At 53.4% G+C, this 19,632-nt stretch overlaps 1 protein-coding gene across 4 annotated transcripts in view; it reads right to left on the bottom strand.

The window, feature by feature from the left end:
* The window catches only part of LOC140429814 (SWI/SNF-related matrix-associated actin-dependent regulator of chromatin subfamily E member 1-related-like), a 64,263-nt gene extending 45,825 nt beyond the window's left edge, over positions 1 to 18,438 (bottom strand). For all 4 annotated transcript variants that reach the window (XR_011949212.1, XM_072517262.1, XM_072517265.1 and 1 more), the window contains exons 1-3: positions 18,284 to 18,438; positions 4,386 to 4,465; positions 1,539 to 1,662 (exon numbers count right to left, since the gene is read on the bottom strand). Coding sequence is in view for 3 of the 4 variants with exons in the window: in XM_072517262.1 (XP_072373363.1) it covers positions 1,539 to 1,662; positions 4,386 to 4,408 (147 nt within the window). In the remaining variant the exon portion in view is untranslated. The remainder of the gene's footprint in view (positions 1 to 1,538; positions 1,663 to 4,385; positions 4,466 to 18,283) is intronic.
* Between the last annotated feature and the right edge of the window lie 1,194 nt (positions 18,439 to 19,632).

Raw genomic sequence — 19,632 nt, 5'->3', positions numbered from 1 at the left:
ATGTGTCGACAAACACGCCACTTTTATGACTCAACGGGGCTCGCGCCACTGCGCTTGTTCACTGGAGCTCAAAATTAACCAACCACTTAACCAAAACCATTACCCCTGATGAGATGGATGGGTAGAAGGATAGACGTGTAAAAGGTGTATACATCAGTCAAAGAATAAAAATGATACCATTGATTAAAATAAACTGCAACAGTGTTCATTTGGTCTCAGAGCAGGAAGAACACTTAACTATGGCAAAATATCAACTCCTATTTTATCTACTGTTTGGAGTTGTATGGCGCTTTACAAAATAAATCCTACACACTGGCCTGGTGGGATGGCATCCTCGCTTGATGAGATTAAATCCATCAGTTGAGTTAACCCATTTGTTTGGGGTGAGAGTGGAAGAACTATCACTGCCCATGACCCTACGTTCAAGGAGTTAAAGAAAACACTCAGACTCACTTTTCAGGAATTATTGTTGGAAATGCAAATGCACAGAACAGAACAAGGAGCAAAACACAAGTTTCAATTTAGATAGAACCTTTAACACAATGAACCATCACAAGGTGGTTCATTATAAAACAAAGCGTGATACTGAGCTAGACAGGGAGATATTAGGTCAGATATGCAAAAGCTTGGGGGAGGAATTCCAGAGCTTGGGGTCAGGCTGATTCCTGGGATGGCGGGACTGTGATTTTTAATCTTTAGAATTTTTTTTTCCAAATAAGGGACAATTTGCATGGCCAATCCACCCACCATGCACATCTTGGGTTGTGGTGACCCACGCAGACAGCGGGAGAATGTGCAAACTCCACACGGACAGTGACCCGGGGCTGGCCCTCGATGCCGTGAGGCAACAGTGCTAACCATTGCGCCACCATGCCACCCTGGTTGGACTATTATATGAGGAGAGACTAAGTCGGTTAAGATTATATTCATTGGAGATTAGAAGAGTGAGAGGGGATCTCATAGAAATTTATAAAATTCTAGAAGGATTAGACAGGGTAGATTCAGAACGACTGCTCCTGATGGTGGGGGAGTCCAGAATTAGGGGTCATAGTTTGAGGATAAGGGATAAACCTTTTAGGACTGAGGTGAGGAGAAATTTCTTCACCCAAGGAGTGGTGAATCTGTGGAGTTCACTGCCACAGAAAGCAGTTGAGGCCAAAGCGTTGTGTCATTTCACGATGGAATTAGACATAGCTCTTGGGGCTAAAAGGATCAAGGGATATGGGGGGGAAGGCGGCATCAGATATTGAGCTTGATGATCAATCATGATCATAATGAATGGTGGAACAGGCTCGAAGGGCCAAATGGCCTCCTCCTGCTTCCATTTTCTGTGTTAGCTCATCTCAGGATCAAATGTGACAAAGGTGGTGAACAGACTGACTTAATCTTAGAACTGCTTCCAAGGAGAGGGATGGAGTCTTCTCATGAGAGAATGGAGTTTGGAGGTGGATTTGGAGATGGGGGACCAAAAACAAGCAAAGTAAAATTTGTACCAAAGTAGCTTTAGATACACACGTCCTTCAGATAGCACCACTTGCCTCCTCATTTTTCTTTTCACCTCGCTTTTCATTTTTCTGTGATCCATTGTAAGTATTGTGGCCTTTGGATGGCTCACTTCCATCCTGCTTCACTCCATGTGGTGATCCTGGAGTAGTTGCGCATCTGAAAAACCAATCCAAGAGAACTATTATGCTTTCAAATTCACAGAGGATGTTTAAAACAAAACAAGATACAAATGTCACCTTAAAAGAATGTCGCATTGACAAACCAAAATCGTTCTACTTCATAACAGTCCGTTTTTGTTTCTGGAGGCCACAAGTTGAAGTGTGATCAGTCCTTTCATGTCATTAAACAGGAGGCTGCTCGCCTTTTATCAAACTTAATGATGAAAACAAACAAAACACATTTTATGCATCATTTAACAATTAGAAAAGTGACCATTCGCCTCAAAAGTGACTCATCAAGCGTACAGATCGATACGGAGGTGGCACCAAGAAACACATCTTGAGGTCCCGTGCCTCAATGCAACAGTTGGTAGTAAAATCCCTCACAATGCAACTGTTACCAATCTTACCAATTTCCAAAATAATTTCCTTGGAAAACCTTTCAGGAAAAGTAAACAGGTCATTCCATGACTGCGAGAGTGACCATTCGCAGTGTGCGCTAAACAGCTGGCTTGTAAAGCAGAACAAGGCCAGCAGCGCGGTTCAATTCCCGTACCGGCCTTCCCGAACAGGCACCGGACGGAATGTGGCGACTAGGGGTTTTTCACAGTAACTTCATTTGAAGCCTACTTGTGACAATAGGCGATTTTCATTCATTTTTTTCATTTCATTCCTGGGCTGATGGATATCCATCCACACATATACATTACCAAGGGATGGACTATCTAGCCATAAATTCTCTAGCCTCTTTGCTCAGCAAATATCGTAATATTTTAAAATTGAAATGTGCCAGTCCTTTCATGATTGTATGTAGAATTATGGCAGAATATAATTAAGCACTCCAGGGCAACTTTGTCACAGAATAGAATCTCTACAGTGCAGGAGGCCATTCAGCCTGAGCACCAACCCGCTGAAAGAGTACCCTACCGAGGCCCAGGCGCCCCCCCCTCCCCAACCCTTTTAGACACTAAGGAGCAATTTAACATGGTCGGTCCACCAAATCGCAGCACCCAGAGAAATCCCACACAGACATGGGGTGAACGTACAAACTCCACATATACAGTGACCCAAGGCCGTAATTGTCACTAAAAAAAACATAACTGCATGAGCGCACTGCAGAATCTGTGAAATGGAAGACCAAAACAATCAACCATTACTAATAATAACAGAAACTTGTATTTACATAGCGTTTTTAAGGTAATTAAACCTCCCAAGGTTCTACACAGGATCATTATAGAACAAAATTTGACACTGAATCACACAAGGCATTAGTTGGCCAGATGACCAGAGCTTGGTCAAAAAATAGGTTTTGAGGAGGCTCTTTGAAGAACAGAGAGGTTCAGAGGAGGAGGGGCTCAGAGGAGTAAAGGCTCAGAGGCGGAGGGGCTCAGAGGCGGAGGGGCTCAGAGGCGGAGGGGCTCAGAGTGTCATGTGAGAGTACCTTTAAGACATGGATGTTTAAGCAATGTACCTTTAAGAATACAGTGATGTCAGAGTGTGGGTGGAGCTGGGTTTTAGGTCAGCCATTTTGAAGTTTGAGTTTGAAAAAGCAGCTTGCGTGTGTCTGTGTGTTTCCAAAGAGCTGCAGTTTAGAGGAAAAGAGCTTGGAGAGTGTCTGTGTTTTGCAGTGAGCTGGCTCTGCTGTGATCTCTGCCATGAAATACTATCTCTGGATCATTTGGGTGATTTAAACTCATAATAGTAAAGCCTTTAACCTGATACGATTCTGTTTAAAGGTGTTAAGTCGCTTCGAAGTTTGAAGGAACATTTTGAGGAATTATTTACTGTGGTAACATTTTTGGAGTTATCTTTGAAGTAAGGGGTGTTAAGAGATCCAATGTTTATTTAAGATGTTAAGTTGAGTTCATGGAATAAACATGGTTTTGTGTTTAAAAACCCACGTGTCCATAATTGTAATCCCACACCTAGGGAACAAGCCGTGTGCTAGGAAAAGCAACAAATACATTGAAGGGGGAGGTTGGTTGAACTCCATGATACATTTGGGGTTCTGAAAACGCCTCGCCCATAACAATAGGCGGAGGGGCTCAGAGACGGAGGGGCTCAGAGCTTAAAGCTGAGGTAGCTAAAGGCATGGTCACTAATGGTGGAGAGATTACAAATCAGGGATGTGCAAGAGGCCAGAACTGAGAGTGCAGAGACAGACCTAAGACGAGATTGCATGGCTCGAGAAAATTACAAAGATCGGGAAGCGCTAAACAAAATAAGGATTTTAAAATTGGAGTGTTGTTTAACTGGTAGTCAATGTAGGTCAGCCCGGGGAGATTGGTGAATGGGATTTAGTGCATGTCAGGAAACAAGCAGCAGAGTTCTGAATGGGCTCAAGTTTGAACGTGGAATGCTGCCCAAGAGTGCATTGAAATAGTAAAGTCTGGAGGTAAATGGATGAGGATTTAAGCCGCAGATAAGCTGGGCAAGGACAGAGTTGAAGGCCTTAGTGATGGTCTGGAAGTGTAGTAGGAAGCTCAACTAGAGAACAAACATAACACCCGGTTTGCGAACAGTCTGGTTGAACCTCAAACAATTGCCGGGAATGGGGACAGAGTTGGCGGCAAGGGAACAGACTTTCTGATTGCAAACGAAAATAAGCGCTTCCATCCTCCCAACATTAAGTGATAGGAAGATGATTAACAAAGCTAAGGTTACGACGCATAATAACATTTGCAATAGCCCTGATGTTTCCATGCTAAATATTGAACATACCCGGAGTCTGGTGCGCAGTCCATCACTGGTACACACACCCGATTGCACAGGATCCAGAAAAGCTGGGTTTACAGTACTGTCTGGAAGGAGAATTTAAAAAACAAGTTTATTATTACCTGAAGGTTAAAATGGCTTCACCTTTCGAGGTGCAAGTACAATAAAGTCAAATGTTTGAGTCTGAATACCATTAGGTTTGCGTGACTCTTCTCAAGCAGGTGGAAAGTTATACAAGTGGATTCCCCCAGCTCTTAAAGGGTGCTCAAGGTACTCATTTAACTTCTGGCTGAATATCTTATCACGTAACATTTGATTGGTGAATCGCGATACACTCCTCCTCTGGATAATTTTAGTATGACATTAACCAGAAAAAACATTTGATATGCACACCAATTTTACAGGAAATGGTTCGCATTTGTGGACAGTTCCCTTTCAATTTTCCTTTGCTTCTTGTTGAATGGGGCAGTTCTTTTAAGGCTGCTGCACATTCGCACACGTGTGCACCTTAAAAAGGGGTCACGCAGCCAGTTTATTCCTTAGATGCTAAGTTTTGGACTGCTGCGGGGCCACGCATTTCCACAGCTGGGAGGGAACAGGAAATGAATTTGATTTCACAGTAACATGTATGATTCTACTTTTATTATCAGGTTGTTTTGTGAAATTCCTCCAAAGTAAGAGAAGGAAAATTGCTGCACCGGATTGTCACCAACAATAGAATGAACGATTGCCGATCCACAAACAATTCATCAACAGGAGCACACCTTGCAATAGCAGAAAGATTCTTTCCTACATGGCTCTCCTGTATGCTCAGGTGCAGTGTGGGTTTCCACACAAGGACTAATTTGTGCATCATTCTCAAGACAAACACGCTGCAACCGTACATTCCAAATCCTCGGCCTGCACTGCCTCGAAGTGCAGCAGGTGCTTGAGAAGTTCCCCAAGTATCACAGCACCCTTGAAAAAATATTGCCATTCTTTCATTGTCGCTGGGTCAAAATTCTGGAACTCCCCGACTAACAGCAGCGTGGGTGCACCTACACCTTCTCAGGGGCAATTCAGAGTGGGCAATAAATGTCAACATTGCCAGCAATGCCCACGTCAGAGGAATAAATTAAAACACCGCTTCACCCCACTCTAGCTAAAGAATCCAAGCTCCATTAACATTGCACTGCTCAATCACCAAGATGCAGAAAGGCAAGGAAATGCAGGAAAATCTTTACTGAAAGCCTTTCCAACCTACAACATCTAGCGAACATAGTAAGAGAAGTTACATGGCCCATCGAGCTTGCTCCACCATTCAATACGATGTGGATGATTTGGGATTTTAATTCTATTGTTCCTGTCCGCTCCCATATCTTTTCATTCCTGACAGGTCAAAAATCTGTCTACCCACCCTTAAACGCATTCAACAATGGAGCATCCACAACCCTCTGGGGTAGAGAATTCCAAAGATTCACAATCCTTTGAGTGAAGAAATTTTTCCTCATCTCAGTCCGATCCATATCCAGGGAGTGCTCTCACCCTGCGTTTTAAACCGCCCAACTGATGGAAACAATCTCTCAGCAGCCACCCTTCAGAATCTTGTAGGTTTCAATGAGGTCGCCACTCATTCTTCTAAACCCCAGAGAATACACGCCCAAATTGCTGAGCCCTATTTCATCATAAGACCACCTCCTCATCCCAGGTAGCAATCTAGCAAACTACAGTTGTACTGCCTCCACTGAAAGTATATGGATTTGATGTTTTGTCCCTACCTAAATGATGTTATTCGAAATAAAAAGAGATAATGCTGAAAAAAAATTAACAAGTGTGGCAGGGTAGAACCATAGAAAGATTATAGTACAAAAGGAGGCCATTCGGCCCATCTTGTCCATGCCAGCCTGAGGGCACCCAGGTGCCCTTTCTAATCCCACCTTCCTGCACCCGGTCCATATCCCGGTAGCTTAGAGCACTGAAGGTGCAGATCCAGGTACCTTCTTAAAAAGAGTTTTGGGTCTTTGCCTCCATCACCAACTCAGGCTTCTAGAATCCCACTACCCTCTGCGTAAAGATGTTTTTCCTCATTTGGAGTCGACACCTTCAGCCACTTATCTTGAATCTATGTCTCCTGGTTCTAGACTTCTCCACCAAGGGAAACAATTTTATACTGTCCACCCTGTCTCTTCCCCTCATAATCTTGTACACCTCAATTACGTCACCCCTCAGGCCTTCTTTGTTTCAAGCATCTGTGGATCGAGAAACAGAGTTAACGTTTCGAGTCCGTGCAACTCTTCTTCAGAGCTCCATAGTTCATATGGGCTCGTTTAACTCTCCACAGATGTTGGCAGACCTGCTGAGGTTTTCCAGCATTTTCTGTTTCTATTTCAGATTTATAGCATCTGCAGTATTATGCTTTTATTTTCAAGTAGCTTTAATCTATTTTTACTTTGTCTGCGCTGGGACTTCGGTTTGTACTGAAATATGACCACTCAAATATGGCATTCTTTAAAAAAAAGGCAATTTATTTGTTTGGTTGGTTTTGATGTCCATTAATTAAAGTTTTACCCAGTTTTATAACAAAGTCCTAAAAGTAATCCCTGCATTTTAATTGCGCCCTTTTCAACCCTAAGATATCCCCCAAAGCACTTCACAGGTAATTATTAGCTTTTGAGTGTAGTCACTGTTGTAAGGTAGGAAATGCAGCAACCAATTTGTTCTCAGCAAACTCTCCTAAACAGCAATGTGATAATGTCCAAATCATCTCGTCAAAAGAAACGATATTTGACTGCTTTGCACAGTCAGCACTTTGAGCCTATCAGTGTGTTTAACAGCAAGTCTAGTGGGCATAATTGAGGTGCAGCACTTCGAAATGTGTTGCCTATAGAGATGACACTTGATAGATATATTGACAATACATTAATATAAAGCAAAATATACAAATATACAGAAGAGTAAAAACAACTTTTAATGTACTAAATGTGCATGTACTAATGGACCCTAAATCATCTCTTTGGCTCAGAACTTCCTGGCACTCCGCATTGGGTTTGGAAGGGGGGGGTTCCCAGGTAAGAGTTTATGCAGCAAATTGACCAGAAGCGCTTTTCTTTTCTTTGGTGATTTCTCTCTAACGGGTATGATTGCACACTTAAGAAACCCAGTGTTAGGTTATGGGTTCTGTGGGGCCTTGCATAGATGATGAGCCCGATCCTAGAGCCACATCTTCAACCCCACACTTGGTCGGTGTTTCTGGGAGATGGGATCGGTCCTTGCACTCTAGATCGCTGGTAGTTTTTTCTCAGGCTCCTTTTCTGGGCCTCTCTCTTGCCATCAAGTGTCCTTGAGGAATTGTGTCACCTCAAACAAAAGGTTCCTCCAAATAGGGCTCTTCTGAGCAAGGGCCACCCAGGCATTGATGTCGATATTGTATTTCTTGAGTAAGCCTTCTTAAATGGCTTTGTGTCTTTACTTAATTTGCTCTATTTCTATAACCTTTGCTCTAGACTCGCCAGGTATCTTTATGATACCGCCACGAGGTTCAAGTTCAAGTGCTGATCAATAACTCAATACACCAGTTAGTATGTTTCAAATCAAAACACATTTATTATACACAGTCAATCACTACTCATGTATAAAACTCTACTTACTAGACTATCTCTAACACTATAGGCCTATACTTAGCTTTGGAACTGGCCCACCCGGTCAGGGGAACAAATGGCCTTTTGTCCGATTCTGAGTCTGCAGGTTTCCAAGCTGGTGTAGCCTGGTAGCTAGGAGCGCCTATCTTGTAGCGTGCGTTGACTGGAGACTTACTTGGTTGGTGCAGCTACTAGGCAGGTCACTGTCAAGGATTGTTTCGAGCTGCTGAGAGGCCCTGTCAAGAAGGACGAATTGAACTTGGGGACTCTATTTTATAGTCCCCAGGGGCTTTGCGCCCTTTTGGGCAGACCCCGTACCTGGTTCTAAGTGATTGGACTAAGTTCTGATCAGTTGGATCAATTTCTCCAATACTGGAGCTGTTCCCTGATCACTGGGCGGTTCCTAAGTGTCCGTTGGCCTTCCTTTGTCTTGGCTCCTGCTGGCCCCGAGGAGTCTGGCTTGGCCTTGTTTACCTCAACAGTTTCCAATTGTTCCCGGGAATCGCTCATTAATATGCAGATGGTTGTTAGTTTCAGTGCTGTCTGGGTTCCTGCAAGTTCTGATTACAGGAAACTTTGCACCTGCTAGTTTTTCCTGCGTTGACTGAATTTCCCTGCATTCTTAGCGGATTGCCAACCCAGGTGGCTACACATAGCACTTTCCGATTGACTAAGTCAAAAGCCTTGTTCAGATCGATGAAGGCCATGTAGAGTAGTTAATGTTGCACCTCGCATTTCTCAAAGTTGGCGAGCAGTGAAATTCATGTACATTGTACGGTTTGGTTGGAAGCCACATTGGCTTTTCAGGATCTCTTCAGTTAGGGAAAAGGTGGGTAGCGAGGATTCAAGCGACGATCTTCCAGGCAAGAGAGTTGGAGATTCCTCGGTAATTCCCACAGTCCGTTTGGTCTCCTTGCTTGAAGATGGTGCCGAGGACGGCATTCCTGAAGTAGGCAAGGATTTCTTCTCTGTCCCAGATTTTGAGGAATAGCTAATGGAGGTGACAGGAGATCTCTTCTCCTCCAAGTTTGAAAATCTTCCCTGGGATCCTGTCCATTCTTGCAGCTTTTCCATTCTTCACGTGTTTAATGGCGGCTACGACTTCATCCGTGCTTGGTGAGAGTCCAAGATCATCTTTGATGGGGATTTGGGAGATTTCCTCAAACCCGTCCTCATCCGCGATTGTATTACAATTTAGGAGTTCTTTGAAGTGTTCTCACCATCAAAGGCAGATGTTTTCTCAGTGTCTCAAAAGGGTTCCTCACCGGTTTCAGGCCCAGGGTGTTGGGTCCATATATTGCCTAAATGACACTAAAGAATCCCTGGGTGTTGTGGTTGTCAGCGAGGAGTTGCAGCTCCTTAGCTTTTCAGGCCACCACTGGTTCTTGATTTCCCTAGTTCTTCTTTGTATCTCCACCTTTGCTGTTTGAGGAGTTCTCCTCTTTGCCTTGTTGGTAACGTCCTTTGCCAGGCACAGGGAACTTTCCTCTTCCATGTTGACGAGGTTGTGGTTGCTGTAGTCATTCTCGTCGAAGCAGTCTTGATGTTTCCTGATCCCCCCCTTCCCACACTCCCTCGATCCCCCTTCCGGCACTCCCTCTGATCCCACCTCCCGCATACACCCTCACCCCATCCCGCACATCCCCCGATTCCCCCTCCACACTCCCCATTCCGGCACTCCCTCGATCGCCCCTCCCGCACTCCCTCTGATCCCACCTCCCGCATACACCCTCACCCCATCCCGCACATCCCCCGAATCCCCCTCCGCACTCCCCCTTCCGGCACTCCCTCGAACCCCCTCCCACACTCCCCCTTCCCGCACTCCCTCTGAACCCCCCTCCCGCATACCCCCTTCCCGCACTCCCTCTGATCCACCCTCCCGCATACACCCTCACCCCATCCCCCGATCCCCCTTCCCGCACTCCCCCAATCCCCTTCCCGCACTCCCCCCCATCCCCCTTCCCGCACTCCCCCCCCCATCCCCCACCCGCACTCCCCCCATTCCCCCTCCCGCACTCCCCCCATTCCCCCTCCCGTACTCCCCCCATTCCCCCTCCCGCACTCCCCCCATCCCGACCTCCCGTACTGCCCCCATCTCCCCTCCCGCACTCCCACCATCCCCCCTCCCGCACTCCCACCATCCCCCCTCCCGCACTCCCACCATCCCCCCTCCCGCACTCCCACCATCCCCCCTCCCGCACTCCCACCATCCCCCCTCCCGCACTCCCACCATCCCCCCTCCCGCACTCCCACCATCCCCCCTCCCGCACTCCCACCATCCCCCCTCCCGCACTCCCACCATCCCCCCTCCCGCACTCCCACCATCCCCCCTCCCGCACTCCCACCATCCCCCCTCCCGCACTCCCACCATCCCCCCTCCCGCACTCCCACCATCCCCTCTCCCGCACTCCCACCATCCCCCCTCCCGCACTCCCACCATCCCCCCTCCCGCACTCCCACCATCCCCCCTCCCGCACTCCCACCATCCCCCCTCCCGCACTCCCACCATCCCCCCTCCCGCACTCCCACCATCCCCCCTCCCGCACTCCCACCATCCCCCCTCCCGCACTCCCACCATCCCCCCTCCCGCACTCCCACCATCTCCCCTCCAGCACTCCCCCATCCCCCCTCCAGCACTCCCCCCATCCCCCCTCCAGCACTCCCCCCATCCCCCCTCCCGCACTCCCACCATCCCCCCTCCCGCACTCCCACCATCTCCCCTCCAGCACTCCCCCATTCCCCCTCCAGCACTCCCCCCATCCCCCCTCCAGCACTCCCCCCATCCCCCCTCCCGCACTCCCCACATTCCCCCTACCGCACTCCCCACATCCCCCCATCACCCCTCCCCCCTCCGGCACTCCCCCCATCCTCCATCCCCCCTCTGGAACTCCCCCCATCGCCCCTCCCGCACTTACCCCATCCCCCCTCCGGCACTTCCCCCGATCTCCAGCACTCCCCCCGTCCCCCTCCCGCACTCCCCCCATCCCCCCTCCGGAACCCGCCCCCATCCCCCCTCCGGAACTCCCCCCCATCCCCCCTCCCGATCACCCCACCCGCACTCGCCCGATCACCCCCTCCTGCACTCCCCCGATCCCCCTTCCCGCACTCACCCGATACCCCCTCCTGCACTCACCCGAAAACCCACTCCCGCACCCCCCCGATACCCCCTCCCGCACTCCCCCCGATAACCCCCTCCCCCCGATAACCCCCTCCCGCACTCCCCCCGATAACCCCCTCCCGCACTCCCCCCGATAACCCCCTCCCGCACTCCCCCCGATAACCCCCTCCCGCACTCCCCCCGATAACCCCCTCCCGCACTCCCCCCGATAACCCCCTCCCGCACTCCCCCCGATAACCCCCTCCCGCACTCCCCCCGATAACCCCCTCCCGCACCCCACCCGATAACCCCCTCCCGCACTCCCCCGATAAACCCCCTCCCACCCCCCCGACAAACCCCTCCCGCACACTCCCCGATAACCCCCTCCCGCACTCCCCCCCGAGAACCCCCTCCCGCACTCCCCCCCGAGAACCCCCTCCCGCACTCCCCCCCGAGAACCCGATCCCGCACTCCCCACCGATAACCCCCTCCCCCAGATAACCCGCTCCCCCGATAACCCCCTCCCGCACCCCCCCGATAACCCCCTCCCGCACTCCCCCCGATAACCCCCTCCCGCACTCCCCCCGATAACCCTCTCCCGCACTCCCCCCGATAACCCTCTCCCGCACTCCCCCCGATAACCCTCTCCCGCACTCCCCCCGATAACCCTCTCCCGCACTCCCCCCGATAACCCTCTCCCGCACTCCCCCCGATAACCCTCTCCCGCACTCCCCCCGATAACCCTCTCCCGCACTCCCCCCGATAACCCTCTCCCGCACTCCCCCCGATAACCCTCTCCCGCACACCCCCCGATAACCCTCTCCCGCACTCCCCCCCGATAGACCCCTCCGGCACCCCCCCACCCCGATAAGCCACTCCCACACTCGTCTTTCCCACTCACCCCTTTCCCTCTCCTGCAACCCCCTCAGCCCCCTTTCTCAGGCCACCACTGGTTCTTGATTTCCCTAGTTCATCTTTGCATATCCACCTTTGCTGTTTGAGGAGTTCTCCTCTTTGCCTAGTTGGGAATGTCTTTTGCCAGGCACTGGCAATGGACAGCCAATGGAATGGATGTTATCTATCTTGACTTCCAAAAGGCCTTTGATAAGGTGCCTCATGGGAGACTGCTGAGTAAAATAAGGGCCCATGGTATTCGAGGCAAGGTACTAACATGGATTGACGATTGGCTGTCAGGCAGAAGGCAGAGAGTTGAGATAAAAGGTTCTTTTTCGGAATGGCAACCGGTGACGAGTGGTGTCCCGCAGGGTTCAGTGTTGGGGCCACAGCTGTTCTCTTTATATATTAACGATCTAGATGACGGGACTGGGGGCATTCTGGCTAAGTTTGCCGATGATACAAAGATAGGTGGAGGGGCAGGTAGTGTTGAGGAGGTGGGGAGGCTGCAGAAAGATTTAGACAGTTTAGGAGAGTGGTCCAAGAAATGGCTGATGAAATTCAACGTGGGCAAATGCGAGGTCTTGCACTTTGGAAAAAAGAATAGAGGCATGGACTATTTTCTAAACGGTGACAAAATTCATAATGCTGAAGTGCAAAGGGACTTGGGAGTCCTAGTCCAGGATTCTCTAAAGGTAAACTTGCAGGTTGAGTCCGTAATTAAGAAAGCAAATGCAATGTTGTCATTCATCTCAAGAGGCTTGGAATATAAAAGCAGGGATGTACTTCTGAAGCTTTATAAAGCATTAGTTAGGCCCCATTTAGAATACTGTGAGCAATTTTGGGCCCCACACCTCAGGAAGGACATACTGGCACTGGAGCGGGTCCAGCGGAGATTCACACGGATGATCCCAGGAATGGTAGGCCTAACATACGATGAACGTCTGAGGATCCTAGGATTATATTCATTGGAGTTTAGGAGGTTGAGGGGAGATCTAATAGAAACTTACAAGATGATGAATGGCTTAGATAGGGTGGACGTAGGGAAGTTGGTTCCATTAGCAGGGGAGACTAGGACCCGTGGGCACAGCCTTGGAATAAAAGGGAGTCACTTTAGAACAGAGATGAGGAGAAATTTCTTCAGCCAGAGAGTGGTGGGTCTGTGGAATTCATTGCCACAGAGGGCGGTGGAGGCCGGGACGTTGAGTGTCTTTAAGACAGAAGTTGATAAATTCTTGATTTCTCGAGGAATTAAGGGCTACGGAGAGAGAGCGGGTAAATGGAGTTGAAATCAGCCATGATTGAATGGTGGAGTGGACTCGATGGGTCGAATGGCCTTACTTCCGCTCCTATATCTTATGGTCTTATGGGAGCTTTCCTCTTCCATGTTGACGAGGTTGTGGATGCTGTAGTCATTCTCGTCGAAGCAGTCTTGATGTTTCCTGATCCCCCCCTTCCTACACTCCCTCGCATTCCCTTGATCCATCTCTCACATACACCCTCACCCCATCCCGCACATCCCCCGATCCCCCCTCCCGCACTCCCCACGATCCCCCTCCCGCACTCCCCCCCCCCCCCGATCCCCCCTCCCGCATTCCCTCCGATCCCCCCTCCCGCCCAAACCCCCTCCCACACTCCCCCTCGATCCCCCTCCCCCGAACCCCCTCCCGCACTCCCCCCCGATAACCCCCTCCCGCACTCCCCCGATCCCCTCCAGCACTCCCCCCGATCCCGCCCCCGAAAACCCCCTCCCGCACTCCCCCCCGATCCTCCCTCCCGCTTGCCCCCCGATCCCCCCTCCCGCTCGCCCCCTGATCCCCCCCGAACCCCCTCCCGCACTCCCCCCCCCCCCCCCCGATAACCCCCTCCCGCACTCCCCCGATCCCCCCTCCAGCACTCCCCCCGATCCCGCCCCCGAAAACCCCCTCCCGCACTCCCCCCCGATCCTCCCTCCCGCTTGCCCCCCGATCCCCCTTCCCGCTCGCCCCCTGATCCCCCCCTCCCCCCCGATCCCCCTCCCGCTCGCCCCCTGATCCCCCCTCCCCCCGATCTCACCTCCCCCCCTCCAGTCTTGATGTTTCCTGATCCCCCCCTTCCTACACTCCCTCGCATTCCCTTGATTCCACCTCCCACATACACCCTCACCCCATCCCGCACATCCCCCGATCCCCCCTCCAGCACTCCCCCCGATCCCGCCCCCGAAAACCCCCTCCCGCACTCCCCCCCGATCCTCCCTCCCGCTTGCCCCCCGATCCCCCTTCCCGCTCGCCCCCTGATCCCCCCCTCCCCCCCGATCCCCCTCCCGCTCGCCCCCTGATCCCCCCTCCCCCCGATCTCACCTCCCCCCCTCCAGTCTTGATGTTTCCTGATCCCCCCCTTCCTACACTCCCTCGCATTCCCTTGATTCCACCTCCCACATACACCCTCACCCCATCCCGCACATCCCCCGATCCCCCCTCCCGCACTCCCCACGATCCCCCTCTCGCACTCCCCCCCCCCCGATCCCCACTCCAATCCCCCCCTCCCGCATTCCCTCCGATCCCCCCTCCCGCACTCCCCCTCGATCCCCCCTCCCGCCCGAACCCCCTCCCACACTCACGCCCCGATCTCCCCTCCCGATCCCCCCGTTCCCCCTCCCGCACTCCCCCTCGATCCCCCCTCCCCCGAACCCCCTCCCGCACTCCCCCCCGATAACCGCCTCCCGCACTCCCCCGATCACCCCTCCAGCACTCCCCCCGATCCCGCCCCCGAAAACCCCCTCCCGCACTCTCCCCCCCCCATCCTCCCTCCCGCTCGCCCCCTGGTCCCCCCCTCCCCACCGATCCCCCCTCCCGCTCGCCCCCTGATCCCCCCTCCCCCCGATCTCACCTCCCCCCCTCCCCTCCTATCCTCCCTCCCGCATTCCCCTCCTTTCCTCCCTCCCGCACTCCCCGCCCCCCCGATACCCCCTCCGATCCCCTCTGATCCCCTCTCCCGCACTCTCCCGGATCCCCCCCTCCCCCACTACCCCCGATCCCCCCCTCCCGCACTCTCCCGGATCCCCCCCTCCCCCACTACCCCCGATCCCCCCCTCCCGCACTCCCCTGATCCCCCCCTCCCGCACTACCCCCGATCCCCCCCTGCCGCACTCCCCCGATCCCCCCTGCCGCTCTCCCCCTGATCCCCCCTCCCCCCGATCCCACCTCCCCCCCCCCCCAGTCTTGATGTTTCCTGATCCCCCCCTTCTTACACTCCCCCTGATCCCCCCTCCCCCCGATCTCACCTCCCCCCCCCCCAGTCTTGATGTTTCCTGATCCCCCCCTTCTTACACTCCCTCGCATTCCCTTGATTCCACCTCCCACATACACCCTCACCCCATCCCGCACATCCCCCGATCCTCCCTCCCGCACTCCCCACGATCCCCCTCCCGCACTCCCCCCCCCGATCCCCCCCTCCCGCATTCCCTCCGATCCCCCCTCCCGCCCTCCCCCTCGATCCCCCCTCCCGCCCGAACCCCCACGATCCCCCCTCCCGCCCGAACCCCCTCCCACACTCACGCCCCGATCTCCCCTCCCGATCCCCCCGTTCCCCCTCCCGCACTCCCCCTCGATCCCCCCTCCCCCGAACCCCCTCCCGCACTCCCCCTCGATCCCCCCTCCCCCGAACCCCCTCCCGCACTCCCCCCCCCGATAACCGCCTCCCGCACTCCCCCGATCACCCCTCCAGCACTCCCCCCGATCCCGCCCCCGAAAACCCCCTCCCGCACTCCCCCCCCCCATCCTCCCTCCCGCTTGCCCCCCGATTCCCCCCTCCCGCTCGCCCCCTGATCCCCCACTCCCCCCTCCCGCTCGCCCCCTGATCCCCCCTCCCCCCGATCTCACCTCCCCCCTCCCCCCCATCCTCCCTCCCGCACTCCCCCCCCCCCCGATACCCCCTCCGATCCCCTCTCCCGCACTCTCCCGGATCCCCCCCTCCCCCACTACCCCCGATCCCCCCCTCCCCCACTACCCCCGATCCCCCTGTCCCGCACTCCCCCGATCCCCCCCTCCCCCCGATCCCCCCCTGCCGCACTCCCCCGGATCCCCCCCTCCCCCACTCCCCCGATCCCCCCTCCCGCACTACCCCCGATCCCCCCCCTCCCCCACTACCCCCGACCCCCCCCTGCCGCACTCCCCCGATCCCCCCTGCCGCACTCCCCCGGATCCCCCTCCCCCACTACCGCACTCCCCCGATCCCCCCTCCCGCACTCCCCCCGATCCCCCCCCTCCCCCACTACCCCCGATCCCCCCTGCCGCACTCCCCCGATCCCCCCTCCCACACTCCCCCGATCCCCCCTCCCGCACTCCACCCGATTCCCCCCTCCCGCACTCCACCCGATTCCCCCCTCCCGCACTCCACCCGATTCCCCCCTCCCGCACTCCACCCGATCCCCCCTCCCGCACTCCCCCCGCCTCCCGCACTCCCCCCCCCTCCCGCCTCCCGCACTCCCCCCCCCTCCCGCACTCCCCCCCCCTCCCGCACTCCCCCCGATCCTCCCCCGCACTCCCCCCCGATCCCCCTTCCCGCACTCCCCCCCCTCCCGCACTCCCCCCGATCCCCCCTCCCCCCTCCCGCACTCCCCCCCCTCCCGCACTCCCCATCCTCCCGCACTCCCCATCCTCCCGCACTCCCCATCCTCCCGCACTCCCCATCCTCCCGCACTCCCCATCCTCCCGCACTCCCCATCCTCCCGCACTCCCCATCCTCCCGCACTCCCCATCCTCCCGCACTCCCCATCCTCCCGCACTCCCCATCCTCCCGCACTCCCCATCCTCCCGCACTTCCCCAGACAAACCCCTCTCGCACCCCCCTTTCCCTCTCCTGTAACCCCCTCAATCCCCCCTTCCTCAACCCCCCCGATCTCCCTTTCACACCCCCCTCCCACACCCCCCGATCCCAACCTCGCGCACTCCCCTCCTTCCCGACGCGCATCACCCGATCCTAGGGCAGCACGACAGCATTGTGGCTAGCACAATTGCTTCACAGCTCCAGGGTCCCAGGTTCGATTCCGGCTTGGGTCACTGTCTGTGAGGAGTCTGCACATCCTCCCCGTGTGTGCGTGGGTTTCCTCCGGGTGCTCCGGTTTATCCCACAGTCCAAAGATGTGCAGGTTAGGTGGATTGGCCATGATAAATTGCCCTTAGTGTCCAAAATTGCCCTTAGTGTTGGGTGGGGTTATTGGGTTATGGGGATAGGATGGAGGTGTTGACGTTGGGTAGGGTGCTCTTTCCAAGAGCCGGTGCAGACTCAATGGGCCAAATGGCCTCCTTCTGCACTGTAAATTCTATGATCTATGATCTTCCACCCCAATCTGAGTTCACCATCCGACTCCCTGATCACCCCACCCCCGATTCCCCTCCCCAAACTAACCAACCGCTCACCCCAATCTGAAATCACCATCCGATTCTCCCTAATCATCACGACCTCACCACCCTACCCACCTGCCACCTTCAACACATGTTGCTGTAACAGCAAATGTTCAATTCATTGGTGTATGTTGCTCTTACATACGCCACAACCTTTCTTACTTTATTAAGCAAAATACTGCAGGTGCAGGAAGCAGGAAATCGGAAGTGAAAAAAAGAAAATGCTGGAAAAACTCAGCAGGTCCGGCAGCGTCTGTGGAGCAGGAAACAGAATTGACGTTTCGAGTCTGTATGACTTCTGCGGAGCTCAAGGGAGGAAGATACGCAATGGGGATTTATATTGTTGTAGAGGGTGGGGTGATGTGGGCTGGGACAGGTGGAGCAAACTACATCAGGCGAGATACCTTGCCGCCTTCTCGACTATCCCCTTGCCTGAGGCGCGGTGATCCTCAGGTTACAAAGCACCCCAGGTCCACTCTCCCCCACAAAGGGGAAAGCAACCTATGGTCGTCTGGGACTTTACCTTATATGTATACATAATACATACACACACATACATACATATATATATATATACATACAGCATGTTGTTTAATACACAAATACTTATATGATTTCTTCATCCCTATGTATGCTGATATAATAATCTATATAGATTATATAGTTACAGGTATTATATTCTAGATATTAATTGATTATGGATATACAGGTTGCTGTTCTATATGTTGCTGTGAGATACATGCTTTGCACACATTGCAATGTTGTTTGAACTCTAACTAAATCATGTTTTAAATGTTTCTGCCCACACAGCAGCTGCTATGTGCTGTGTTGACTATAACCCGGTGTATTGTACATGTTGCTGGCTGAGGCACACTGTGTTTCAGTCCATGCGCACATGTTGCAGTTACTCACGGTCACTCCCCGACTCTCCAGAGGGGCCTGTGCGGCGCTGTTGATTTTTACCGGTCTTTTCTGTTTAAATCCATCCGTAAACAGCACAACGACGTCCCACCCCGCTCGTGTTTTACTTCCGGCTTACCGGAAGGCGGGCGAGTGGGGGATGGAAAATGGTCGGGGGGGGGGGGGGGAGGGGGGGCAGCTCTCTGGCGCCGCCGCCGGCGGGAGGACTGACCGCTTTCCACCTTGCAGGAACGAGCCGCTATCGGAGCAATGGGCAAGAGCGGCTCTCCGGCGCCGCCGCTGGTGGGAGGACTCACCCCTTCCTCCCGCTCCAGCAGCTCGCCGCGATCGGGGCAATGGGCAGAGCGGCTCTCTGGCGCCGCAGCCGGTGGGAGGCCTCCCCCTTTCTCCCTCTGACAGCAGCGGCGCGTTTGCAACACATTATGAACCACCAGCACCAGTCGGCTCTCCCCCCTCAAAGGGGAACGCAGCCTATGGTCACCTGGGACTTTACCTAGACCAGTGCAGAAATATTGCCATGGCATCCCTTGATTAAAACCAAGGGACCGGAAGAAAATGCCCTTTCGCCAATTGTGTGAACGCGACCATTAAAAATGACAGTACGAAGTCTTACAAGTACAAAGTCTTACAACACTAGGTTAAAGTCCAACAGGTTTGTTTCGATGTCACTAGCTTTCGGAGCGCTGCTTCCTCAGGTGAGGAAGGAGCAGCGCTCCGAAAGCTAGTGACATCGAAACAAACCTGTTGGACTTTAATCTGGTGTTGTAAGACTTACGTACTGTGCTCACCCCAGTCCAACGCCGGCATCTCCACATCATTAAAAATGACAATCTCGATTTTAAAATTGTTGTCCTGACTCTCAGTGTTGAAAGAGACACCTGGCCAGTGTGTCAAATATGAACATCCTATGTGCTGTTTTTCATTTCTGCTGGTTGCAATTCGAAAATTGGAAAGGAAAAACTCGCATTTATATACCGCCTCTCAAACCCACCAGTCGTTTCAACGCACTTTCACGACAATTAAGTACTTTTGAAGTGCCGTCACTATGGCAACGTGGTAAACGCAGCAGCCAATTTGTACACGGCAAACTGCCGCAAACAGCAAGGTGACAGTGGTTTGTTTTTGGTGGCCTACCGAGCATTTTGTACAGCACCATCATTACCTCCCTGCTCTTATATTCTATGCCTCGGCTAATAAAGATGATGTGGAGATGCCGGCTTTGGACTGGGGTGGGCACAGTAAGAAGTCTTACATCATCAGGTTAAAGTCCAACAGGCTTATTTGGAATCACGAGTTTTCGGAGCTTGGCTCCTTCATCAGGTGAGTGATGCTGTTGATTC

Source organism: Scyliorhinus torazame, chromosome 9, assembly GCF_047496885.1.
Source record: "Scyliorhinus torazame isolate Kashiwa2021f chromosome 9, sScyTor2.1, whole genome shotgun sequence".
NCBI lineage: Eukaryota > Metazoa > Chordata > Chondrichthyes > Carcharhiniformes > Scyliorhinidae > Scyliorhinus > Scyliorhinus torazame.
Note: the sequence above shows the minus strand (reverse complement) of the source record. Positions and strands in the feature narration are given on the sequence as shown.